This window comes from Sarcophilus harrisii, chromosome 1 (genome assembly GCF_902635505.1).
Source record: "Sarcophilus harrisii chromosome 1, mSarHar1.11, whole genome shotgun sequence".
Taxonomy (NCBI): domain Eukaryota; kingdom Metazoa; phylum Chordata; class Mammalia; order Dasyuromorphia; family Dasyuridae; genus Sarcophilus; species Sarcophilus harrisii.
This window is the reverse complement of record NC_045426.1, coordinates 192236005-192256440: the sequence shown is the minus strand read 5'-3', so window position 1 is coordinate 192256440 and position 20436 is coordinate 192236005. Positions and strand designations below refer to the sequence as shown.

The window sequence follows — 20436 nt, the reverse complement described above, 5'->3', positions numbered from 1 at the left end:
CACAGATTACTGCTTTGGAAGGAGCTCTGGACTCTGAGGCAGAAAGAGCTGCCTCAGAATCCTTCTTCTGTGCACTTCCTAGTTGTGTGACCTTCGGCAAATCACTTCTGTTTTTCTGAACCTCAGCCCCTACTAGGGTGTTGAAGGTCACTGTTGTGAACATTATTATTGTGTTGTAGATATGTCTAAGTCCCAGTCAATACTATGCCAAATAGCCACAAGATGCAACATGGTAAGTGGAAAAGAGACTGGGCCTGGGGTTAGAAGACTTGACTATGAGTCTTGGCTTGTGCAGTGCCAACACTTAGGCACTGAAATCCCCTTCTCTAAGCTTGAACTTCCTTAGCTATAAAAAGAGAATGACTGTTCCTTTTAAATATGGCAGTGCAGTGGGTAAAGAGGCGGGCCTAGGATCAGGAAAACTGAAGTTAGAATAGGGTCTTAAGTTATGCACTACTTGTTATATACTAGTATGACCTTGGATAAGTCATTTAACTGCTATTTGACTACATTTCCTCAGCTGTAAATGGAGATAATAATGCATTTCTCCCAGGACATTGTAAGAATCAAATGAGATAATGTTTATAAGACGCTTATCATGGTAAGTACTACATAGATGTTCACTATTGGTGTTGTCGTTATTTATACTGCTTAATTTTAAGGTTATAAGCATGAAACATGAAAGAACCTACATTGAAAATGCTTTGCAGTTATGGTCCCCAACACCTGAATAACACTCTTCCTAAGGCTATACAATCATCTACATCTTTCTCCACAGTTAAAATGCTGGACTCCTTCAATTGCTCCCTGCCTTTTATGTTTTCATCATTTCAGTTCTGTCCAACTCTTAGTGACCCCATTTGGGGTTTTCTTGGCAAAGATCCTGGAATGGTTTGCCATTTCCTTTTCCAGCTCATTTTGTAGATGAAGAATTGAACCAAATAGGGTTAAATGGCTTATTCTAGGTCACACGGCTAATAAGTGTCTGAGGCTGGATTTGAACTCATGAAGACAAGTCTTCCTGACTCGTGGTCCAGCATTTTTATTGCTCATCATATCAATAGGTTAAAAAATGATAAGTATTTAGAGTCCGCTGCAAATATAAATTTCATGAACATAATGAAATGTGGAATAGCAAAAAAGGCAAGATACATTAAAAGTCCCTTTTGGGATATTTACTTGGGATCCACTTGAAATTTCTCTGAAACAAATTCATGCTTGTTTTCAAATTTAAGGGCTAGATTTATAAATATTCTTTTTAGTCACTGACTATATGGCAACAATTTCTAATTTTCTTTTTAATTGAGCTCTCCCAATTAGGAAATTAAGCTTACTTTTAATCTCAGCCAAAAGAACAGCTAAAAGAAGACTTCAGAGAAGGGAAAGAATACAAGATTTTTAAATAACAACATGCACAATACCTCATCGACTTCTTTGAAGGAGCTTGTATCTATCTCAGGTTCAGCTTCTGCATAGCTAAGTGTTTCACAAAGATCATCTACAGCTTTGTCAGAGGCTGTCTGTTTTGAGAATAAAGGAAAAAAAGTCTTTAATTTATAAGCAAATGTTTACAAAGCACTGTAGCATAACAGAAAAAAAACACTGGTCTAGAGAGCCAAGAAATGGCTGCACACTCTGCCATATACTCCATCTGGGACCTTTGAGTCAGTCTGGCTTGCTGGAGCCCCAGTTTCTCTTCATCTGTATGTAAAATGAGGAGGTTATAGAAAGATGATCTCTGAAGAGCTTTCCATTCTAAATCCCACTTTGCATGAAATACACCTTCAAGTACTCCTGAGAGTTAAGGAGCATCCAGAAGGATACTTCAATGGACATTAAACCAAACAGATGGATGGGAAAAAAGCTTAGAGATCTAATTGCTAAATGTGAGTTGGCAGTGCAGTTTGACAGGGAAAAAATAATTCAATACTGGGCTGTATTAAGAAGGACATAGTTCCTAGGAATAAGATGATGATCATCTCATAATCTATCTTGGTCAGACCACATGTGGGGTACTGGGTTCATTTCTGGGAGCCACAGCTTAAGAACCTGGACATTAATAAACCAGAGAATATTGAGAGGAATGCAGCTAAGATGGTGAAGGGCCTGGAGTATGTGCCACATGGGAATGGGTAGAGGAAATAGGACCTGGAAAAGAGGGGACTTCGAGGTTTTCAACTATCTGAAGGGCTGTCATTGCCCCTGACAGAACAAGAAATTCTGGAGAGAAATTACAAAAATATAACTTGAGGCTGGATGTCAAGAAAAACTATCCATCTCAAAGCAGAATGGGGTGACTTAGGAGGAAATGGGTTACTTCTCCATGGAGACCTCCAAGCAGAGGCAGGATGACTATTTCTAGACTATTTTAGTGAAAAGATTCCATTCTGATTTTGAGTTGAACTAAAAGGCTAGTGAGATCTCTCCCTTTTAAATCTCAATTTCTGTGATTTTGTAACATGTGAAAAAACACAAACAAGACTTTCAAGATGATGATTATAATTGACCTATAATTGACCTAATAATAATATTTCCTTTTCCCCTTAGGAAGTTTGAAACATTTTTCATTATTATTTACTACAAATTAAATTGTTTTTCAGTCTACAAATTTCAAGCATCACGGCTTACTAGATATCCTTCTACATTCCTAAGTATCATTTCTCTGGCCACAGTTTTAAAATCTTCTGAAAAATCCCCTCACCTGCCAAATAGCTTCCCAAGCTGCACAGAGTGATTTAAAAAAGCAAACTCATTTTCTTTTGGCAGCCTCATCCTAGCTGCTCTGGAACACTGCCAAAAATGGGTGTGGTGTCCATCACTAGCCATTCAGATAAAAAAAAAAAAAAAACAACAACCAAATTTTCCTTTACAGGAGAAATTTTGGGAGGTTAGACAAGAACATTGACAAATGACTCCAAGACATCATGCTGTCTGCTGCCACACGTGACACACATGGCGTGTTCTCCAGGCATGGAGCAGGCTGAGAGAAAAGGAAATTAATATTCTTGTGGTTTTTAATGGGGAAAGAAGGGATAAATGCGGCTTCAATGTCCACTTGAGTCATGCTGATTTGGGATTATGAAGAGAGATGGTTTGCTACTTGATTGACTATTGATCTCTAAGGCTCTTCCCAGCTCTTACTTAGCATGGTAGGATTTTCTTATCTCTTATTTCTCAACAGTGAGAGGTTCACAGGAGAACATGCAAACTTTCTCTCAGAACACCATAAATGTGACTCAACAAACAGTCATGTACTAAATGTCCACTATGTGCCAAGATCTCTGGTAGATACTGGGGATAAAAAGGCAAAAATCTTAAAATAGCTTCTTCCGTAAATGAGCTTATTGGAGGAAAATAACAGGTGTGTGTGTGTTCATACACACATATATATATGTGTGTGTACATATAAATGTATGTGTCTACACACACAAAACAGGAATAAATAAGGATATCCAAAATATATACAAATAGGTACAAATAATTTGGGGGAAGGCAATTTTATATCATACTATAATACAAAAAAAGAAATAAGTTTAGTGTTCTTATTTTCACCTGAAAGGTGACCAAAAAGATTCAAGTTAACAAAAGTCTTCTTATGAATATGCAAAGCCTAACTTTGTATATAGGATTTAGATCTGGAAGAAATTTTAAAGATCATCTAAATCCAATGTCAATTTATATGCAGGGAAACTGAGATACAGAGTAGCAAAGTGACTTTTCTCTCTCAATTGTTGAGAATAATTTGTATAATATGGATATTAATTATTATTTAAATGTTTGATGTAATTATGGATCCATCCTGTCTAGGTTAATTTTTATTGTTTGAAATTAGATTATTAAAGATTTTTATTTCATATTCTGCTCATTTGGACAATCTGTGGTTTTGCAAAAAATCCTTCATCTTTTTTCAATTCTCATTTCTGATAGTTCTCTTCATTTTTCTCTATTACAATTTGTATACCTGTTTTTTTTTTATTCTAGCAATTTGATTTTTCTTCTCTATTATTTTTAAATCAAATTAGCTAAAGGTTTACTAATTTTGTAATAAATAATATTCCCAAAGACAGAGAATTACTTTGCTATTTTATCCAGGAAAGTCTGGATTTGAACCTACATCCTACAACTCCAGACTTTGGGTTCTTCCCATTTCACTATACTGTTTCTTGCTGGATACAGACAGGCATGGCTCCAATCAGTTTTAATTACTCAAACACACAAGTGGGGAAAGACACATCCTACTTTTATAGAACATTGTTCATATCAGCCTAATCAAGGGAGAATATAGGAAGGCTAATAATTAATCTCATTAGAACCGGGTAGTTTCCTAAGGAAGAAATATCGTTACCTCTTCAATCCTTCGTTTCTTCTCATCTGGAGGAACAGCACTTTTGATTAGGTTTACTGATTGGGCTTCTAAAACTTCTTCTCCTGAAGCTTTCTGAAAAATAAAGACCAAAATCCAAACTTCTACATGAGGAACACTTTGAGCATTAACACTGTTGATCAGAACTACCAAACATTTTTTTAAAAAATCATAAAAAATATTTCTAGGCAAACACCATGGAGAACAATACCTCTTTATCTTCTGCCTTTCCTGGAGCTGCAGAACTACAAGTGAAGTCTGATGACAGGCTATCAATGGCTTCATCCTCTCCCATTGATTTCTAGATGAAAAGGTACTATGACTGGCATGCATAATGGATGAAGTTCAAATTCAATAACAGGTTATTTCATACACTGCAGGGGATGGCACTACAATGAATTCATGATGCAATCAATTTGATCTACTGGTGCAAAATATATCTAACCCCTCATGCCCAAGTCCTTCCATGCATCCTCCATATGGATGCTCCCTCCTTCAAGTGCTAGAGCATTCCCCTAGAAAATTACATTGTGTTCTCAATGAGCCTAAGCTGCCTGCTGTCAAAAAAGTTCATCTTTTCAACACCAGTATCTGCAATGAGAAGTGGTAAGCAGGCAACCACAAGTCACCAATGATAACCTGCCTTCAAAAAATAAAGGTGGTATCAAGAAAACCTATGATGAGCAAAGGCTGGTCTAAAAAGTAAGTGGACAATAATTACAACCTATACTAATACAGCACTGAATTTTTCCTTCATATTTCTCATCTTTCTAAATAAACTTTTCCTTCCAGACATCTGAATCATAATCATCTTGATACGTTTTTATACTGTTTTTCTTCTCATGGGAAATATATAGAAAATTATTGAACCACCTTCTCAGTGAGGAGGAGTTAGGTTTCTCAGGAGCTTGAGATTTTCTTTTTCCTTCTTTCCTCCTTTCGTCCCTCCTTTCTTCTTCCCTCCCTCCCTCTCTCCTTCCTTCCTTCCTATTATTTTATTATCAAATAATAATAATATAATATAATATAATCAAAACTTACCTCAGAGTTTGGTGGATCTCTGGATGCTCCTTCATGACTCTAAAAAAACCACATTAATTTGGTGGTGATGAAAAGGCTATTCCATGTCAAAACAGGATTGTTAATGCTTTACAAAATAAAGCACCTAACAAGTTTTACATTTTTTTACCCATGTTTTCTAAATTAAAAAAAATAATAATTTAATAGTGATGCACATATTAAAGTCTTTTAATTCTGGGAAATATAAAATACAATTCTATTTTCATCCTACTTACTTCCAATAGTTTTCTGTATTCTGGGGGAATTGAGCCTTCCCTTTTGCCCAGTTCCTCTACGTAAGTGGAAGAAAATGAATCCTGAAAAATTTACAAAAATACATATATAATTAATTATTTGAAAACACCAAAGGAACCTACTGAAATTGAAGTTCTATATATTCCTAAGAATGACATTATTGTCAGAGTATCTATAATCTAGATAAAAAACTGAGACTTTAAATAATAATTACATTAAACTTGGACAAATCATGATACATACATAACTAACTAAAAATTATGAGGATCAAATGAGATATTAGTAAAACACTTACTATAGTGACAAGCATATAAAACTCACAATGGCATGAGTTTTCAGAAGACCCTAAGCCACAAGGATAGGGTCTTTGAGCTGCTGTGATGTTAGGAAAAGTATCACAGTTCATCCTGTTCTAGTAAAGGATTATTCCAAACATTGCCTCTGTATACACTGAAAATACATGCAACAATTTTTTTACCTTTAAATATCTAAAACTTTATGCAATTTATTCCATATAAAAGGAGTATAGCAAGTGCTTCTCCAATTGAACAGTGCTTATTTGTGAACACCAACTAATCTTAGAAGCCAGATGGGACAGCAGATAGAGCACTGAGGCTAGAGTCAGGAAGGCCTGAGTTTAGCCTGAGCAAGTCACTTCATCTCTATTCACCTGTTTCCTCAACTCTAAAAAGAGGACCAAAAACCATCAGAATCAAATAAAATGATATTTTAAAGTACTTAGCAAAGTGCCTGGTCCACAGTAGGTACAATATAAATGTTTATTCCCTTTCCTTTCCCATAGGGCAGCAACTGGCATAGTTTAGGGGAATTGACAGGGACTTGAGTGATTTAATGGTAAGAGTATTTTCCATTCTCTTCATGATTCTAAGTTGTCATACTTGTTAACATCATTTTGCATAAAATCAGATTACCAATACCTATGTTCTTATCTGTGGCACAGTAGAAAACATTCTAGATTTGGAGTCAGAAAAATCTGACTTAGGACTCCAAGTAGTAATAGCTAACATTTACATAAGGGAAGGAAAGGGGAAGGGAATAAGCAAATGCTATATAAATATTATATCTACTATGTACCAGACATTGTGCTAAGAACTTTTAAAAATATTATCTCATTTGATCCTCACAGCAATTATGCAGAATGGGTGCTGTTATCATTCCCAACTGAGGCAGACTGTGTTTAAGTGATGTGCCCAAGTCAGTCTCCAGGCCCAGCACTCTACTGACTGCACCACTTTGCAGTTATACAACACTTTGAAGTTTACAAAGCCCTTTGTGTATTGTATCTGATTTGAACCTACAACAATCCTAGGACATAAGAGTCCTTACTCTCTCCATATTACAGACGAGGAAACTGAGGCAGAGAGCGCACTTTAATAACTGAGGTAGGATTCAAAAGCAAACCTTACGGATTCCAATTCTAGTCTTTTATTCCCACACCATTTACAGCATCTAAATACTTTATTTATCTCACTTAATAGCTTTGACCTTCATTATGTCACTTTATTTCTAAACCTTGGTTTCTTCTGATGATACTATTTCTCCACTCACCTCATAAGCTGTTTTGAGGAAAATGCCTCATATGCCTCAGCTTAGATTTATGTAATGCTTTATCATAATATTATATGGATCACTTCTGTAATTTCATCAGCACAGAGCATGCCTGATGTGACATCTTCATTTGCTTATGCAGACTAGCAACTTGTTTGTAGTTTAGATTTTTAGAGAGTTGCCTTGGAAGCTAATGCACTGTCCATGGTCAAAGAGCAAGTCTGTCAGGAGTAGGATTTGAGTTCAAGTCTTCCTAACTCCTTGGTCAGCCTACTATTCACTATATCAGGCTGACCCTTGATTGCTTTAATATATCGTTACAATAAATATGTTCTTATCTGGTGGGCCACCAGATGAGGACCAATGTACAATGCTACCTTTAGTAAATAACAGATATTGTACCGAAACAGGAGGTCCTGTATATTTTGGACTTTCAGGTTTATTTTCTTCAAATCCTCCTAATGTGTCTACTAAGTCATCTAAAGCATCATCCAAGGAACGCTGAAAAAGAAGAAAATAATAAATATCACTTGAAAGCAAATAGATAGGTGTTTGAATTTTGATCCCCATCATAGAGAATAACTGAGCACTGAGTAAACCTTAGTAAGGAAACATTTCACAAGAGAATAATTTACTTAAGTCTCACTACTGCACACAGTACCCTGTATTAGGTCTAAGGAGGCCAGAGCACAGGGGATTATCACTTCCCTCTTCTCAGAAGCTATATTCTTCTTCATGCAGCCCAAGATCTCCACATGAGGAGAAAACCCAGAAAGGGTACACAGAATGGTGGTGAATGACCTTAAGTCCATGACACATGAGGACTGATTGAGAGAATTAGGCTTATTTAGCCAAAGAAGACTGAATGGAGACTGGTTTTCAAGTATCTCAAGGGCTGTCATAGAAGAGAGAATAGAGTGAAATAAGCATTTCCATAACAAAGTATAATACAGAGGTTAATTTAGGTTTGACATCAGGAAAAAATTCCTAACAGTGAGATTCATCCAAAAGTGGAATAAGCCACTTTAAGAGAGGGATGAGTTCCTCCTCCTTATGGGATTCAGCAGAGGCTAGACAACTAACTACTGCTGGGTATGTAATAGATTTTCATATCTCTGAAGGTCCCAAGTAACTTTTAAATTTGGTGATCCTGTCATACTGTTATCACTTCTGCAGTAATGACTGCTACTAACTGATGCTTAGAGAGCACCTTATGTTTCAAAATTTTTTACATGCATTACCTCCATCTGATCCTAACAACATCCCTGTGAAGTGGGTATTATAGCTATCATCATTTCAGTTTTATAGACAAGAAAACTAGGACTCAAATAAGTTAAGTGTGACTTGCCCCTGGTCACTCAGCCAGTAAGTATTAAGGGGTGGGTACAAATACTTAGGACTCCATGTCCTATTCATCTCATGATTTCAGATAGCTTGATTCTGAATATGAAAAAAACAATCAAATTTGACTCAAGAAAAATATATGGGAGCAGTCTGGGCCACAAAGGGGTTAAGTGATTTGCCCAGAGCTATAGATTGTGTGTTTCAGAAGTAGGAAGTAAATTTTGAAAACTATATATTTTGAAACCGGTGTTAATCTGTATTGGTAGAAGGGATTTCCACAGTAATAGTCCTTAATCAAGTCAGAAAACATTTATTAAGCACCTACTATATGTAGGCGCTGAATACAAAAATCAGAACCTGCTTTCAAGGAACTTAAAAGTCTGATGGCAAGCAGAAGGGAGTTGGGGGAGGAAAGACAACATGTTAAGCTTTTTTAGCTTTATGAAATGAAATTTAAATTCAACCTTAAGCTATTCAAATGGTATAATAATATTTACTATATATACATATGTAGGTATATCTATACATATATAAATGCATGTATAGCTCCAATTTACTATGGTCACTTTACATATGGTAAATATACTTTGTATATACACATATAAAATACATATAATAAATACATATGCAGTAAATATATGTATATACTATAATAATTTAACCACTTTAAAGTATATATAAATGCATACATAGTATATTGGAGCTATACCTACACTTAATAATTTAACAATTCTCTGTATCAATGAAATTAGACCAAGTAAAAAAATTGAAAAAGTGACTTTCATACATGTTTAATATTTATGAAAAAACACAAGCACTTTCTTCAGTTTATTAATATGTTGGCCTAAAACAGTAATTTATTACAAGGTCTTTCCTTTAGTTAAATCCTTGCATGATTTTTAATTACTCCCCAAAGAATATCTTTACTTCTAAAACTAGGTAATCACATCAGAATGGGGAAAATGACACAACAAATATGAATAAATGCTTTATATAAGAAACTACTATTGTCTTCCTACCTTTTCAGAAGATTTACTGGATTCAACTTTTACTAGTTCTGGTAGAGACACGGATTCATTTTCTTTGTTCTAAAAAAATTAAGAAAAACCATGAAAGCATGCTAAAATAATGAATGTCTCTTTCTGTTTTAAGTGTTAAAATGCAGAAACCTTACATAGGATAAAGTAGTTCACAATTCTTCACATCACCTAAGTATGTATTATTAATCTAGTTTTTTTTTTCTTTTAAACAAGAAAAGAAATTGAGGCACACAGAAATTGACTTGCCCTTAAATTCTGGCATAAACAAAGGCAGGTAAAAATTCATGGTCTTTCCTTACATTAATTAAGGTTTAATTTTCAGTGAACAACTCTGGCTTTCTTTAGATTTATAATCTAATCTATTTAAATTTTACAATCAATCCTAAATAAATGGCCCATCTATTATGAACATGCATATGGTATTTTCTTCATTTTCATCTGGGGCCAAAATTTAAAGTAGACAATCCTCCTGGGGCATTCCTCTTCCTGTCCTCCCTCCCCAAATTTCCCTACCACAAATTTGTATATTAGTTGACTACTTAGAGCTAAGATATTCAAGTCATTTCTCAGAATTTTGAAGATATGTCAATAATGTGCAAACTTTACAACTGCTTTGTATTATTTCTCAAAAGGAAAAATACATATTTTGACCTTTTATTATATTAAAGGCTTAACTTGCATGTAATTCTTCAAAGAAGTTGCCAAGTCATTGCTAAAAACATTAGAGTTAAACCAAGATCAGGGTTCTGGCATTTTCTTTTAGAACATTCTATGTAGACTCCGTTGGATACTGTAATTCAGTTCTAGGCATTTTGTACTTGCCTGAGAGTCCCCTCTATAAGAGTCCCAACAAAGGATTCAAGTACCTACTTAAAAATGTCTAGTGAAGAGGAAGCCATTTAACTTCTGGATGGCTGTAATCGTAAGGAAATCTTTCCTTACCCAACCAAACCAAACCAAATCAAAACCAAAACAAAAAATCCACAACTAAACCAAACCTTCAAATCCCTATAATTCTTGGCAGCTTCCACTGATAGCTCTTAATTCTTCCCTTTAAGCAGAATAAGTTTTCTCTTTTCTAAGTATGGGTCCCATAAAGACAGCTGTGATATCCTCCTCTCTTTAGAATTTTATAATTCATACTAAACTTCCTCAAGTTTCTTCAACTTATTATTAAACAGCATTTTTTCCAGTCTTCTTAAAATTCTGCTCATACTTTTCTGGACATGATCTTTCATTTATGTCTTTCTGAACACGTGATGCCTAGAACTGAGCATAAGACTGTAGATATATCCTGATGGGGGAATATGGCAAAGGTTTTTTCCTCCTTCATCTAGGATATTTTGTCCCTCAAGGTAGCCTAGAACACACTGCCTTTTTGGCTGCCATGTCATATTGTTGATTCATATTCATATTTTAGTCAGTCTGTTAATAAACCTGTTTTTTTTCCCCAGAGAAATTGTGAAAAGCTACTCATTGCCCATTCTGTATTGATAAAGTAGATTTTTAAACTCAAGTATATGATTTCACATTTATCCCTACTAAATTTCATCTTATTTAATTTAATGCATTCTTCTAAAGTCTTTGGATCTTTCTAGATCCTGAATTTTTTTTTGGAAAGTTCAATGGCTTCCATATATTTCTCAGCTTTTCTTTTCAATAAAAAGCCAAATTTAGGTACATTGTGTTTAGGTGCTATGAAAGTTCTATAAAGAAAAATTCATTTCGCTTTATGGAATGAAATTTTAATTTTGACCTTCAGTTATTTTAATTGGATAACAACATTTGATAAGTCCCTCTAAAGTTACTTTAAGAAATAGTTAAGCATAAAGTACAAAAGTGGGTGATAGAGGGAAGAATCTCTACTGAATGTCCCTATCTGAAAAATAGATGTAAGACATACAGGTTCACAATGACTTGTGTTAATATGCGGTTATTTACTTCATAATATAATTTGCCAGATGTAGCAACTATAGAACTGTCTACAGTAACCTGTCCCATTGCTAGCCAGAGACTTGCTAGGCAACTTAATCTGAAGGTTGAGATAAATTTTTTAAAAGATTACACATTTGTGAATGATATATTCTGAGACCAGCAGTTGTTTCAACCCAGGAGGGTTTCAACTTCTAAGTCCTCCTTGATCCACGAATCTCTTAGATCATACACTTCCTCTTCACTGGCATTGTTACCACTTCAATTTATGACCTGACCACCTCATGACTGGACTATTATAATAGTTCTAAGTGATCTTGCTTCCTCGAGCTTCTCTCTTCTTTAAATACTTCTTATAATTACCAGTGTCATCTTCCTAAAGCACCAATATTATCATGACCCTTACAAGCTCAAAAGCCTTTAGTTAGGGAGCTTCCACTGATACCAAACAGAAATGATGAAACTCTTGAGATCTTGAACTCAAGGTTCTTTTTAATCTGCCTTTAATTTATCTTTCTAGTCTTATCTTGGTATTGCTCTTCAGAAACTACATTTCAACCCAACTGGATACTCTCTGTTGGTTTGTTTTTTCCTGATTTCTTCCATTTCCATAGTTTTAAACATATTGTTCTCTCTGGGCCTGGAATTAATTTTTCTTCCTTTTAAACCCACCAATACTTTTGCCTACTGAGTTTTGTCTTCTTCAAGACCCATTTTACAAATGCCCAGTAAAAAGGGAGCTCTTCTCAAATTTTTTAATGGCACTTATTTTGAAATATATCTAAGGGCAACAATTAACAGCCCTTTTAGGGAAAACTAGATGGTGCAGTGGATAGAGTACTGGGTCTGGAATTGGGAAGAATTGTATTCTGAGTTCAAATTTGACCTGAAACACTCACTATCTATGTGATTCCAGACAAGCCACTTATCCCTGTTTGCCTCAGTTTCCTCATCTGTAAAATGATCTGATAGAGTAATGTCAAACCATTTTAGTATCTTTGCCAAGAAAACTCCAAAAAGGGTTATGAAGAGTTGGACATGATTGAAAAAAACGACTGAGCAACAATAACACACTTCCAATCTACATCATGCTTTAATGTTTACAAAATACTTTTTGACAACCTTTTCACCCAAGGACATTTATATAAATCTTAACTTCTTTACTTAATTGTATGCTTCTTGTAGGACAGGAATATTGTCTGATTTCACTTGCTGCAGAAGCCAATAAATAATAGATGCCTCATACATGTATGTTGAATCAAACACTACCAATAAGCCCTAGCCCACTGTTAATGATATTGTCAAATAATATTTAAAACTTATATGTGCATATGGTGTCAGGCACTATACTTGTTGTCTTCAGATTCTTAGTTCAATTTTAAGCTTTAATACCTTGGATCCTAAGTTTTAGTTTAGCTGTAAGCTATTAAAGTCTGAAAAGGAACTCAAAGTTGGGGGTACCTGAACCAAGCTGATGAATAAGAAAAGACCCTAACAAAAGCAAAAACAAGCTCCTAAAATATAGTATAATATAGGATAAGCAATACACACACACACATGTATAATTTTTGTTTGCTTCTCCTGCTTTTGTTTCTTCTGGTGGTGACAATGCCAGTGATGAGGAAGTAAATGATCTAAGAGATTTGTGAATCAAGGAGGACTTAGAAACCCTCCTGTGTACTTTGAAACCCTCCTGGGTTGAAAGGACTGCTGGTCTTAGAATACATCATTTGCAGATGTGTAATCTTTTAAAAATTTTATCTCAACATTCAGACTAAGTCATGCACCAAGTCTCTGGCTAGTGATGTGATGGGCTACTGTAGAGAGTTCTATAGTTGCAATATTTGCCAAAGGGCATTTATTTATGTGCTTGTATAACTTCTCAGTGCCTTTTCTTTCTTTTCTTTCTTTTTTTTTTTTTTTGCAACAAGACAAAAAAAACAAAATTTAAAACTCAGCATGTTAGAATAGGACACAGATTTGGAGTCAGGAACATCTGAGTTCAAATCTGTGTGAGTATGACAAGTTATTTAATTGCTCTCTGCCTCAGTTTCCTCATTGTTAAATAGGTGGTCCTGTAATGTTCAGACTAGTTCTCCAGAAGACCTCGGAATCAGTCCGAGTCTTTAGTCAGTGGAGGAGTGAAGGAGGCAGGAGACTCACCAGAATGGTCAAAGATGGAGTCCGTTTATTTCAAGTCCTCTCAGCCCTTAAATACCTTAGTACAATTACATCATTGCGCATACTAAATGTGTGAACTAGAGAACCATTACATCCCTATGCTAAGTACTAAGTATATGTATACTAGAGAATCATCATCTCATCAATTTCACAGAGTTAACACCTTGTTTCAAATATACTTCTTCAGAGTTCAGGCCCCCTACAGATTCGGAGGCTCCTTTGATCTCTAAATTAAGGATCTTATGAGAATTTTCAATGTCTTTGATTTTAAAATAGGTCTGGCCCTCAGGGTTGAAGGAAGAAGTGAAGGAGGAAAAGTATGTGCTTGCTATTGTTCAGTCACGTCTGAGCCTTCACGACCCTGTATGGGGCTTTCTTGGCAAAGATGCCAGAGCAGCTTGTCATTTCCTTTTCCACTGGATTAAGGCAAACAAAGTTAAGTGACTTGGCCAGCCACACAGCTAGCGAGTACCTGAAGCTGCATCTGGCCCAGGGCTCTCTCTAATGAGTCATCCAGCTGACTCATGGCTACTAGGAACCTGTCTGGGTCTTTGCTTTGTATATTTGTTCTCTCACATCTACATCTGCTTCTACAAGATGTGTTCCCTGCCATCTGCTTCTAAAGTCATGTTGGCCATTCCTCAGGATTAGGAATGTTTTGGAGGAAGTACCTGCTTTGTTACCTCTGTAATCCTGGGCATAACTTTCCCCAACTATGTCACTTCACAAGAGGGCAAAGCACTGCAGACATCAACACAATCAGTGCAGTGGACAGACTGACTGGAAAGTTCTGCCCCTCAGTGTGGATGTATGTGGATGTAAAAAATGTGGATTTTTCTCAGACACACTTGGAATATTCTATCCAATTGGTTTTACCTGGGGGCCTTCTGTTGGTTTGTCTTGTTTTGGTTTGTCTTGTGTTGGTTGGTCAGAGGGGTTGAGGGTGTCTTTTCCAAATAAAGAATCCTTAGTTTCTGCAGCCAACTGCTCATCGGGGATTTTTTGCTACAAGCAAAGACACAAAAATTTCAGTAAGATAATATATTTTAAATTACAAGATTGACAGATTCTTCCAAGTGAAGCAAGAAAGACATACAAAGCAAAATCCAATTGTAAGTACCTACCATTTTATCGTCCTTTGTTTTTTCTTTATGAGCATCTTTCATATGAGGTTCAGTAGCCTGCCAATTTCAAGAGATACAAAAAATATTTAACAATGGTTTCAGGATATTGAGGCAGCAAGAGAACACAAGATTAGATCTAAGCACTTAGTTCTTCCTGGGGAAAAACATCATTACAGTTTTCCTGTCCTTTGGCTCTTTTCCACAATGAGGTGATTCAAGGTAACTCCAATAGACTTGTGATGGAAAGAGCCATCCCCTCCAGAGAGAGAATTATAGAGAATGAATGTGGGGGCAGCTAGGTGGCACAGTAGATAGAGCACCAGCCTTGAAGTCAGGAAGACCTGAGTTAAAATCCAACCTCAAGATACTTAACACTTTCCAGCTGTGTGACCCTGGGCAAGTCACTTAACCCCAATTGCTTCAGCAAAGAGAGAGAGAGAGAGAGAGAGAGAGAGAGAGAGAGAGAGAGAGAGAGAGAGAAAGAATGTGGATGAAAGCACAGTATTTTTATCTTATCTATTATTGTTGTTTGTTTGCTTTTTCTCCCTTTAACCTTTTGATCTGATTTTTCTTGCACAGCATGATGAATATGGAAATATGTTTGGAAAAATTGCACAGGTTTAACCTATATTGGATTGCTTGCTGTCTATGGGAAGGGATGGAGGGTAGAGAGGGAGAAAAAGTTGAAAGACAAAGTTTTATAAAGGTGAATGTTGGAAACTATCTTTACATGTATTTGATAAAATAAAAAGTTATTAAGATATTAAAAATAAGAAAATAACTGAAAAGTGCTTTGTATAGTGCTTGGTACAATGAAGGTGCTTACTAACATATTAGTTATTGGTGGAAAAAAATGTTTTCTTGTTCTACTATGTGGCTTTAAAAATGTTGCATGTTCTTGGGTCAATACTTAATTTTAAACAATATGCCTACAATGAGGCCAGTTAGCAGACTGGCCAAGAATCCAGATGAAAAGTAAAAAGGAAATCCATTTCTAAATCTTTACACTAGTCAGCATATTGTAGTGGTAGTTTGTAACCATCTCAGTGATAGTTTATTTTTCACTTTTCATTGGGATGTTCTGGTACTGTGGATACATCTAGGAGTGGAAGGGAGGTGGTGACCTCCACTTGCAAATACATAAGAGAAAGTTTCTAAAATTTCAGGGAATGAAGATAAAAATTTCTTCTCTCTTTCCTAGATCTCATAATGCATTTTGATACATCTGATTCAATAACCTGATTGGTAATTGGTGATGCAAGAAAGTCTTATCCCTAAGGACTCCCTTCCACTATCAATCCAATCAATCAGATTGCTATGCTGGAACATTTTTTCCTGATTAACATAATACAGGTGCTTTACCCAAAGAGCAAATTCACTCTTCACTTATATTCCCTAACGTTTGTTATTACTCCCTTACCATAGTTTTTATCCCCTCTTCCCTTGTTCTTCTCAAACTACACACCAAAAACCTAAAATTTGGATTAGAATAAAATAAACTGCTGTTCTCTATGTTTAAATTTCCTCTATGAAACATCACATCTTCATTACACATTAACGTACAGAAACTGGATGTGTGATTCACTGATGTAGGAAATTATAAGCAGAAAAGGCAATCTATACTATATCAGGTTGACACATTTCTGAAACTGATAACCTTTTTGCAACTTACCACCAGAGAAGGTAGCCAGACCCCTGAGCAGTTAAATGAATGACCCAAAGTTACTCAACCAGTTTCAATGCCCAAGGATTCAAGTTCTTCACAATAAATACATACAAAACATAAGTTGTAATGGGCTGAGGCTTGAGTTGATGCACTGAAGTCCCAAGCACGTGAGGCTAAATAGTAATTGGACTACACTCTATTAATATACATGCTTGGATAAAGAATGGCCCCCGCCCACTCTCTGTGCAAGTCCTGATGTGTTGTATAGGAAATGACGATTTTGATGGATGGAGGCAGAGAGACAGGAAGAGAAGCTGGGAGAGATTGGCCTGGGTTCTATACTCCTAATGCTAGTTGTGTGGCTGCTGATCTAGCTAGCTTCTTGACTCAGCTGCACACATTGCTATTGCCGATTCTCTTCCACCTCCGATCTTTCTTCACCGAGAATAAAGACTGACGATTTTCCCCTAACCTGAATTCCTGACTCTGGCTGATTTTAAAATACGCGGTGCGGTCTTCACACTAAGTGACAATTCTTTCGGAATATTAGAGCTTCAACGAATCTTAGAAATCATCCAGTGCAACTAGTTCATTCTTCTCATGTGAAATCCAAGTGTAAAGAGGTCAACTTAATTGCCCAAGAATACATAATCAGCAAGTAGCAGAGATGAACTGAAAACTCTTATATTCTGATCTCTGTTTTCATATTCTTTTCACTACTGATTATTCTTCCATCTAAGACTCTTTGTAATAATGAGAACCATGGGCCAATATAAAAACAAATAAACATCATACCTTAGTTGACTGTGATTTTTCTTCGGTTTGTATCTGTTCAGCCTGCTTAAAAAAAAACAAACAAATCCACAAGTAATTTTAAAAGTTTATAAAGATCACCATATTTTTCCTGGTATAATACTCAAAAGAGCAAGAATATAGAAATGCTGATAGTTCTCGAACTTCTAAAAATAACATTGACTGAAATTGTAAAAATTGTGATCTAAAATCCAAAAATATTAAAATTCACTTTTCTAGGTTAAACTTTACAATCTGCTTTTTTCTTTTCCATACATTTCAAGGATTTTTCGTAAGAGTCCCTTCAAATGTCTTATGTCACATTATCAATGATCTCATTATTATCAAATATCACTGGAGGATAATTAGTAAATAATCAATCACAGCTCCTAATCTTCAAGACCAAGGGAACTTCTGCTGCTACTGAAACTAGTTTCTTGACCATAATTAATGTATTCATCTTGAATTTTAGCTGATGGCTTAAAATTATGAAATGTGCAATAGAACAGAGAAAATAGAGAAGTTAACTTTAGTAGCAAAATGCTGATGCCAAAAGTGAATCTATGAGGGAAATTGCAATCTGGTGCATAGTTCTTTATTAAAAATGGTGATCTAAAAATATTAGCATGTGCTGAGCAGGTAAAGTGATCATTAGTAAATTGTGCCAATGGTGTCACAGACTCACAAAGACTACACAAAGAAAAATAAGATGAGTTGCATGTCACCTGAGGATTTTTCCTTTTCTTGTCATGATAATGCAGTCCTTTGGTCTGTTTGATTGGAGTAGCCTGATATTACAATACATATTTATCAAGGCTTCAAAACAAAAAGGTTAAGTCTAATAAAATAGTCAAATGCTTTAAGTAGAGAAAAGGGCAACAAAGTAATTATTTTACTAACTTTCATGGTTCTTGCTCTCTTTCTGTATCTCTCTCTCTCTCTCTCTCTCATATATATATATATATATATATATATATATATATATATACACATATACATATACACACACACACACACACAAGTACATATATTTGTCTATATATATACATCGAAATATGTTTATAGATATATACGCATGTGTGTATGTATGTGTGTATATGTGTGTGTATTCTAAAAGAAGAACTTAATTTAAAATCAAATAACTCTACCAAAATTTGCAGAAGACCCCTTTTCTCTTTGCCAACTACAAAAACAATCTCTACTTTTGTGTAGCTGCTTCTTGGATACTGTTTAAATCTATGATTCCAAAAAATTAATTATGTGGTTATCAACAAATCTATAAGGGCAAAATTCAATGGTGTTCCAAGTTTCTATCATCACAATCTTAATGTATTTTATTTTTAAAGTTTTGTAAGTTCTCTTTGCTAAAGCATATTGTGATGCGCTGACAGCTAAGTTTTAAAAAAACTGTTAAAGGCTCAGAAAGGCTTAGTTATTTGCCCATCTTTTTGTGTAATCGTTTTAGTCCTGTTTGACTCTTCATGTCCCCAAATGGGGGTTTCTTGGCAGAGATACCAGAGTGTTGCTATTCCCTTGTTCAGCTCATTTTACAGATGAGGAAACTGAGGCACACAGGGTTTAGTGACTTGCCCAGAGTCCCACAGCTAGTCAGTGTCCAAGGCCAGAATTGAGTGCAGGTTTTCCCGAGTCTTGGCCTGGCACTCTATCCACCACACCTTCTAGCTTCTCTGATCACCAGCTGATATCTGAGGTCATTATCTGCAAGTTTTCTTACCTCCAGTCCAGCATTCTCTCTGCTGTGCTATGCTGCTTCTAAATTAAAAACCAGACCTCACCCAATTCAGTAATATTTCTCAATGCTTACAAAACACACTGGAGTGCACCATTCCACGTTCCATCTGGCTGCCCTCCTGTGACTTCCATCATGGCCCAAGGAACCTTCTTGTTGGGAAACCTCACGACACTGCAAGGTGCCATCAGCCACATCCCCACCCTTTGCTCCTCTGGATGGAGGGCAGCCAGTACATCACTTCCCACTTGGAGAGAATGCTTCAGTTTCTCTATTGTACCTCGCTGCAGGACACTTTCCTGCCTCCACTCTTCTTGGCTTCCTCTTCTTGAGAGCAGGGACTATCTGTCTTTCTTTTGCATTTGTGTATATAATGCCTAGAACATAGTAGGTGCTTAATAAATGCAGGTGATGCAGTAGATAGAGGGCAGGACCTGGAAGCAGGAGATCTGAGCTCAAATCTGGCCTCAGACACTTCCTAGCAGTGTGACCTTGGACAAGCCACTCAATCCTGTTTGCCTTAGTTTCCTCATTTGTATAATAAGCTGGAGAAAGAAGTACCATTCCAGTATATTTGCCAAAAAAAAACCCCAAATGGACTCAAAAAGAGTCAGATATGACTGAAATGACTAAACAACAAAATATTTGTCTTTTGAATAGGCACTACAAGAGACTGAAAGTTTAGTCAAGGGGCAGCCAAATGGTGCAGCAGATAGAGTACTGGCCTTAACGTTAGGAGGACCTGAGTTCAAGTCCAGCTTCAGTTATTAGCTATGTGACCCTGGACAAGTCATTTAACCTCAATTGCCTTTAAAAACAACAACAACAAAAGAAAGTTTAGTCAAGAAGACTTCTCTACCTTCATGAAATTTACATTTTAAAAAGATCAAATATTCTGGAGTTTGTAACTGTCCTTTCTATCAGTCTCCTTTGCAGATTATATTTTTATTGTTTTGAAAAGCCAGATGTCAAAATGCCCTACATAAAAGCACTACCATTTCATTTTCATTTTTAAAAAATTTTTTACAGTTTATCTTCTACCTAGAACACAGAACAAAAGAACATTTTGTGTGACACCATAATACTGAGAGGCCCAATCACTTGCGTGATGATGACTCATTCAGCATACCAAAGCATTTGTATAGAGAGACTGTTTCTCCAAGGGAGGCAACAAAAAAACATTGCATGTGCAAAGGCACATTTTAAAGAAAACAGGAAAAAAAGGTCTGCACTTTGTCTTTACTCAAATAGCACATTTCTTGTTCATGCTTCTGCCTTTATTTTTGTTTCTGCAAGTATAATTTATTGGTTTGTTGTTTTAGAAATAAAATCAACATTTTAATTTTTTGACAGTGTACATT

At 35.8% G+C, this 20436-nt stretch overlaps 1 protein-coding gene across 17 annotated transcripts in view; it reads right to left on the bottom strand.

Annotated features, from left to right (window-relative positions):
• The window catches only part of CAST (calpastatin), a 135464-nt gene that overhangs the window by 34768 nt on the left and 80260 nt on the right, over nt 1-20436 (bottom strand). For 9 of the 17 annotated variants that reach the window (XM_031968004.1, XM_031967997.1, XM_031967942.1 and 6 more), the window contains 11 exons: nt 18051-18113; nt 17329-17373; nt 14868-14924; nt 14620-14748; nt 9610-9678; nt 7649-7747; nt 5659-5739; nt 5405-5443; nt 4575-4664; nt 4346-4438; nt 1422-1520 (listed from right to left, as the gene is read on the bottom strand). In XM_031968004.1, the coding sequence (XP_031823864.1) occupies nt 1422-1520; nt 4346-4438; nt 4575-4664; nt 5405-5443; nt 5659-5739; nt 7649-7747; nt 9610-9678; nt 14620-14748; nt 14868-14924; nt 17329-17373; nt 18051-18113 (864 nt within the window). The remainder of the gene's footprint in view (nt 1-1421; nt 1521-4345; nt 4439-4574; nt 4665-5404; nt 5444-5658; nt 5740-7648; nt 7748-9609; nt 9679-14619; nt 14749-14867; nt 14925-17328; nt 17374-18050; nt 18114-20436) is intronic. The other 8 variants (XM_031967975.1, XM_031968010.1, XM_031968047.1 and 5 more) reach the window with 3 other exon arrangements.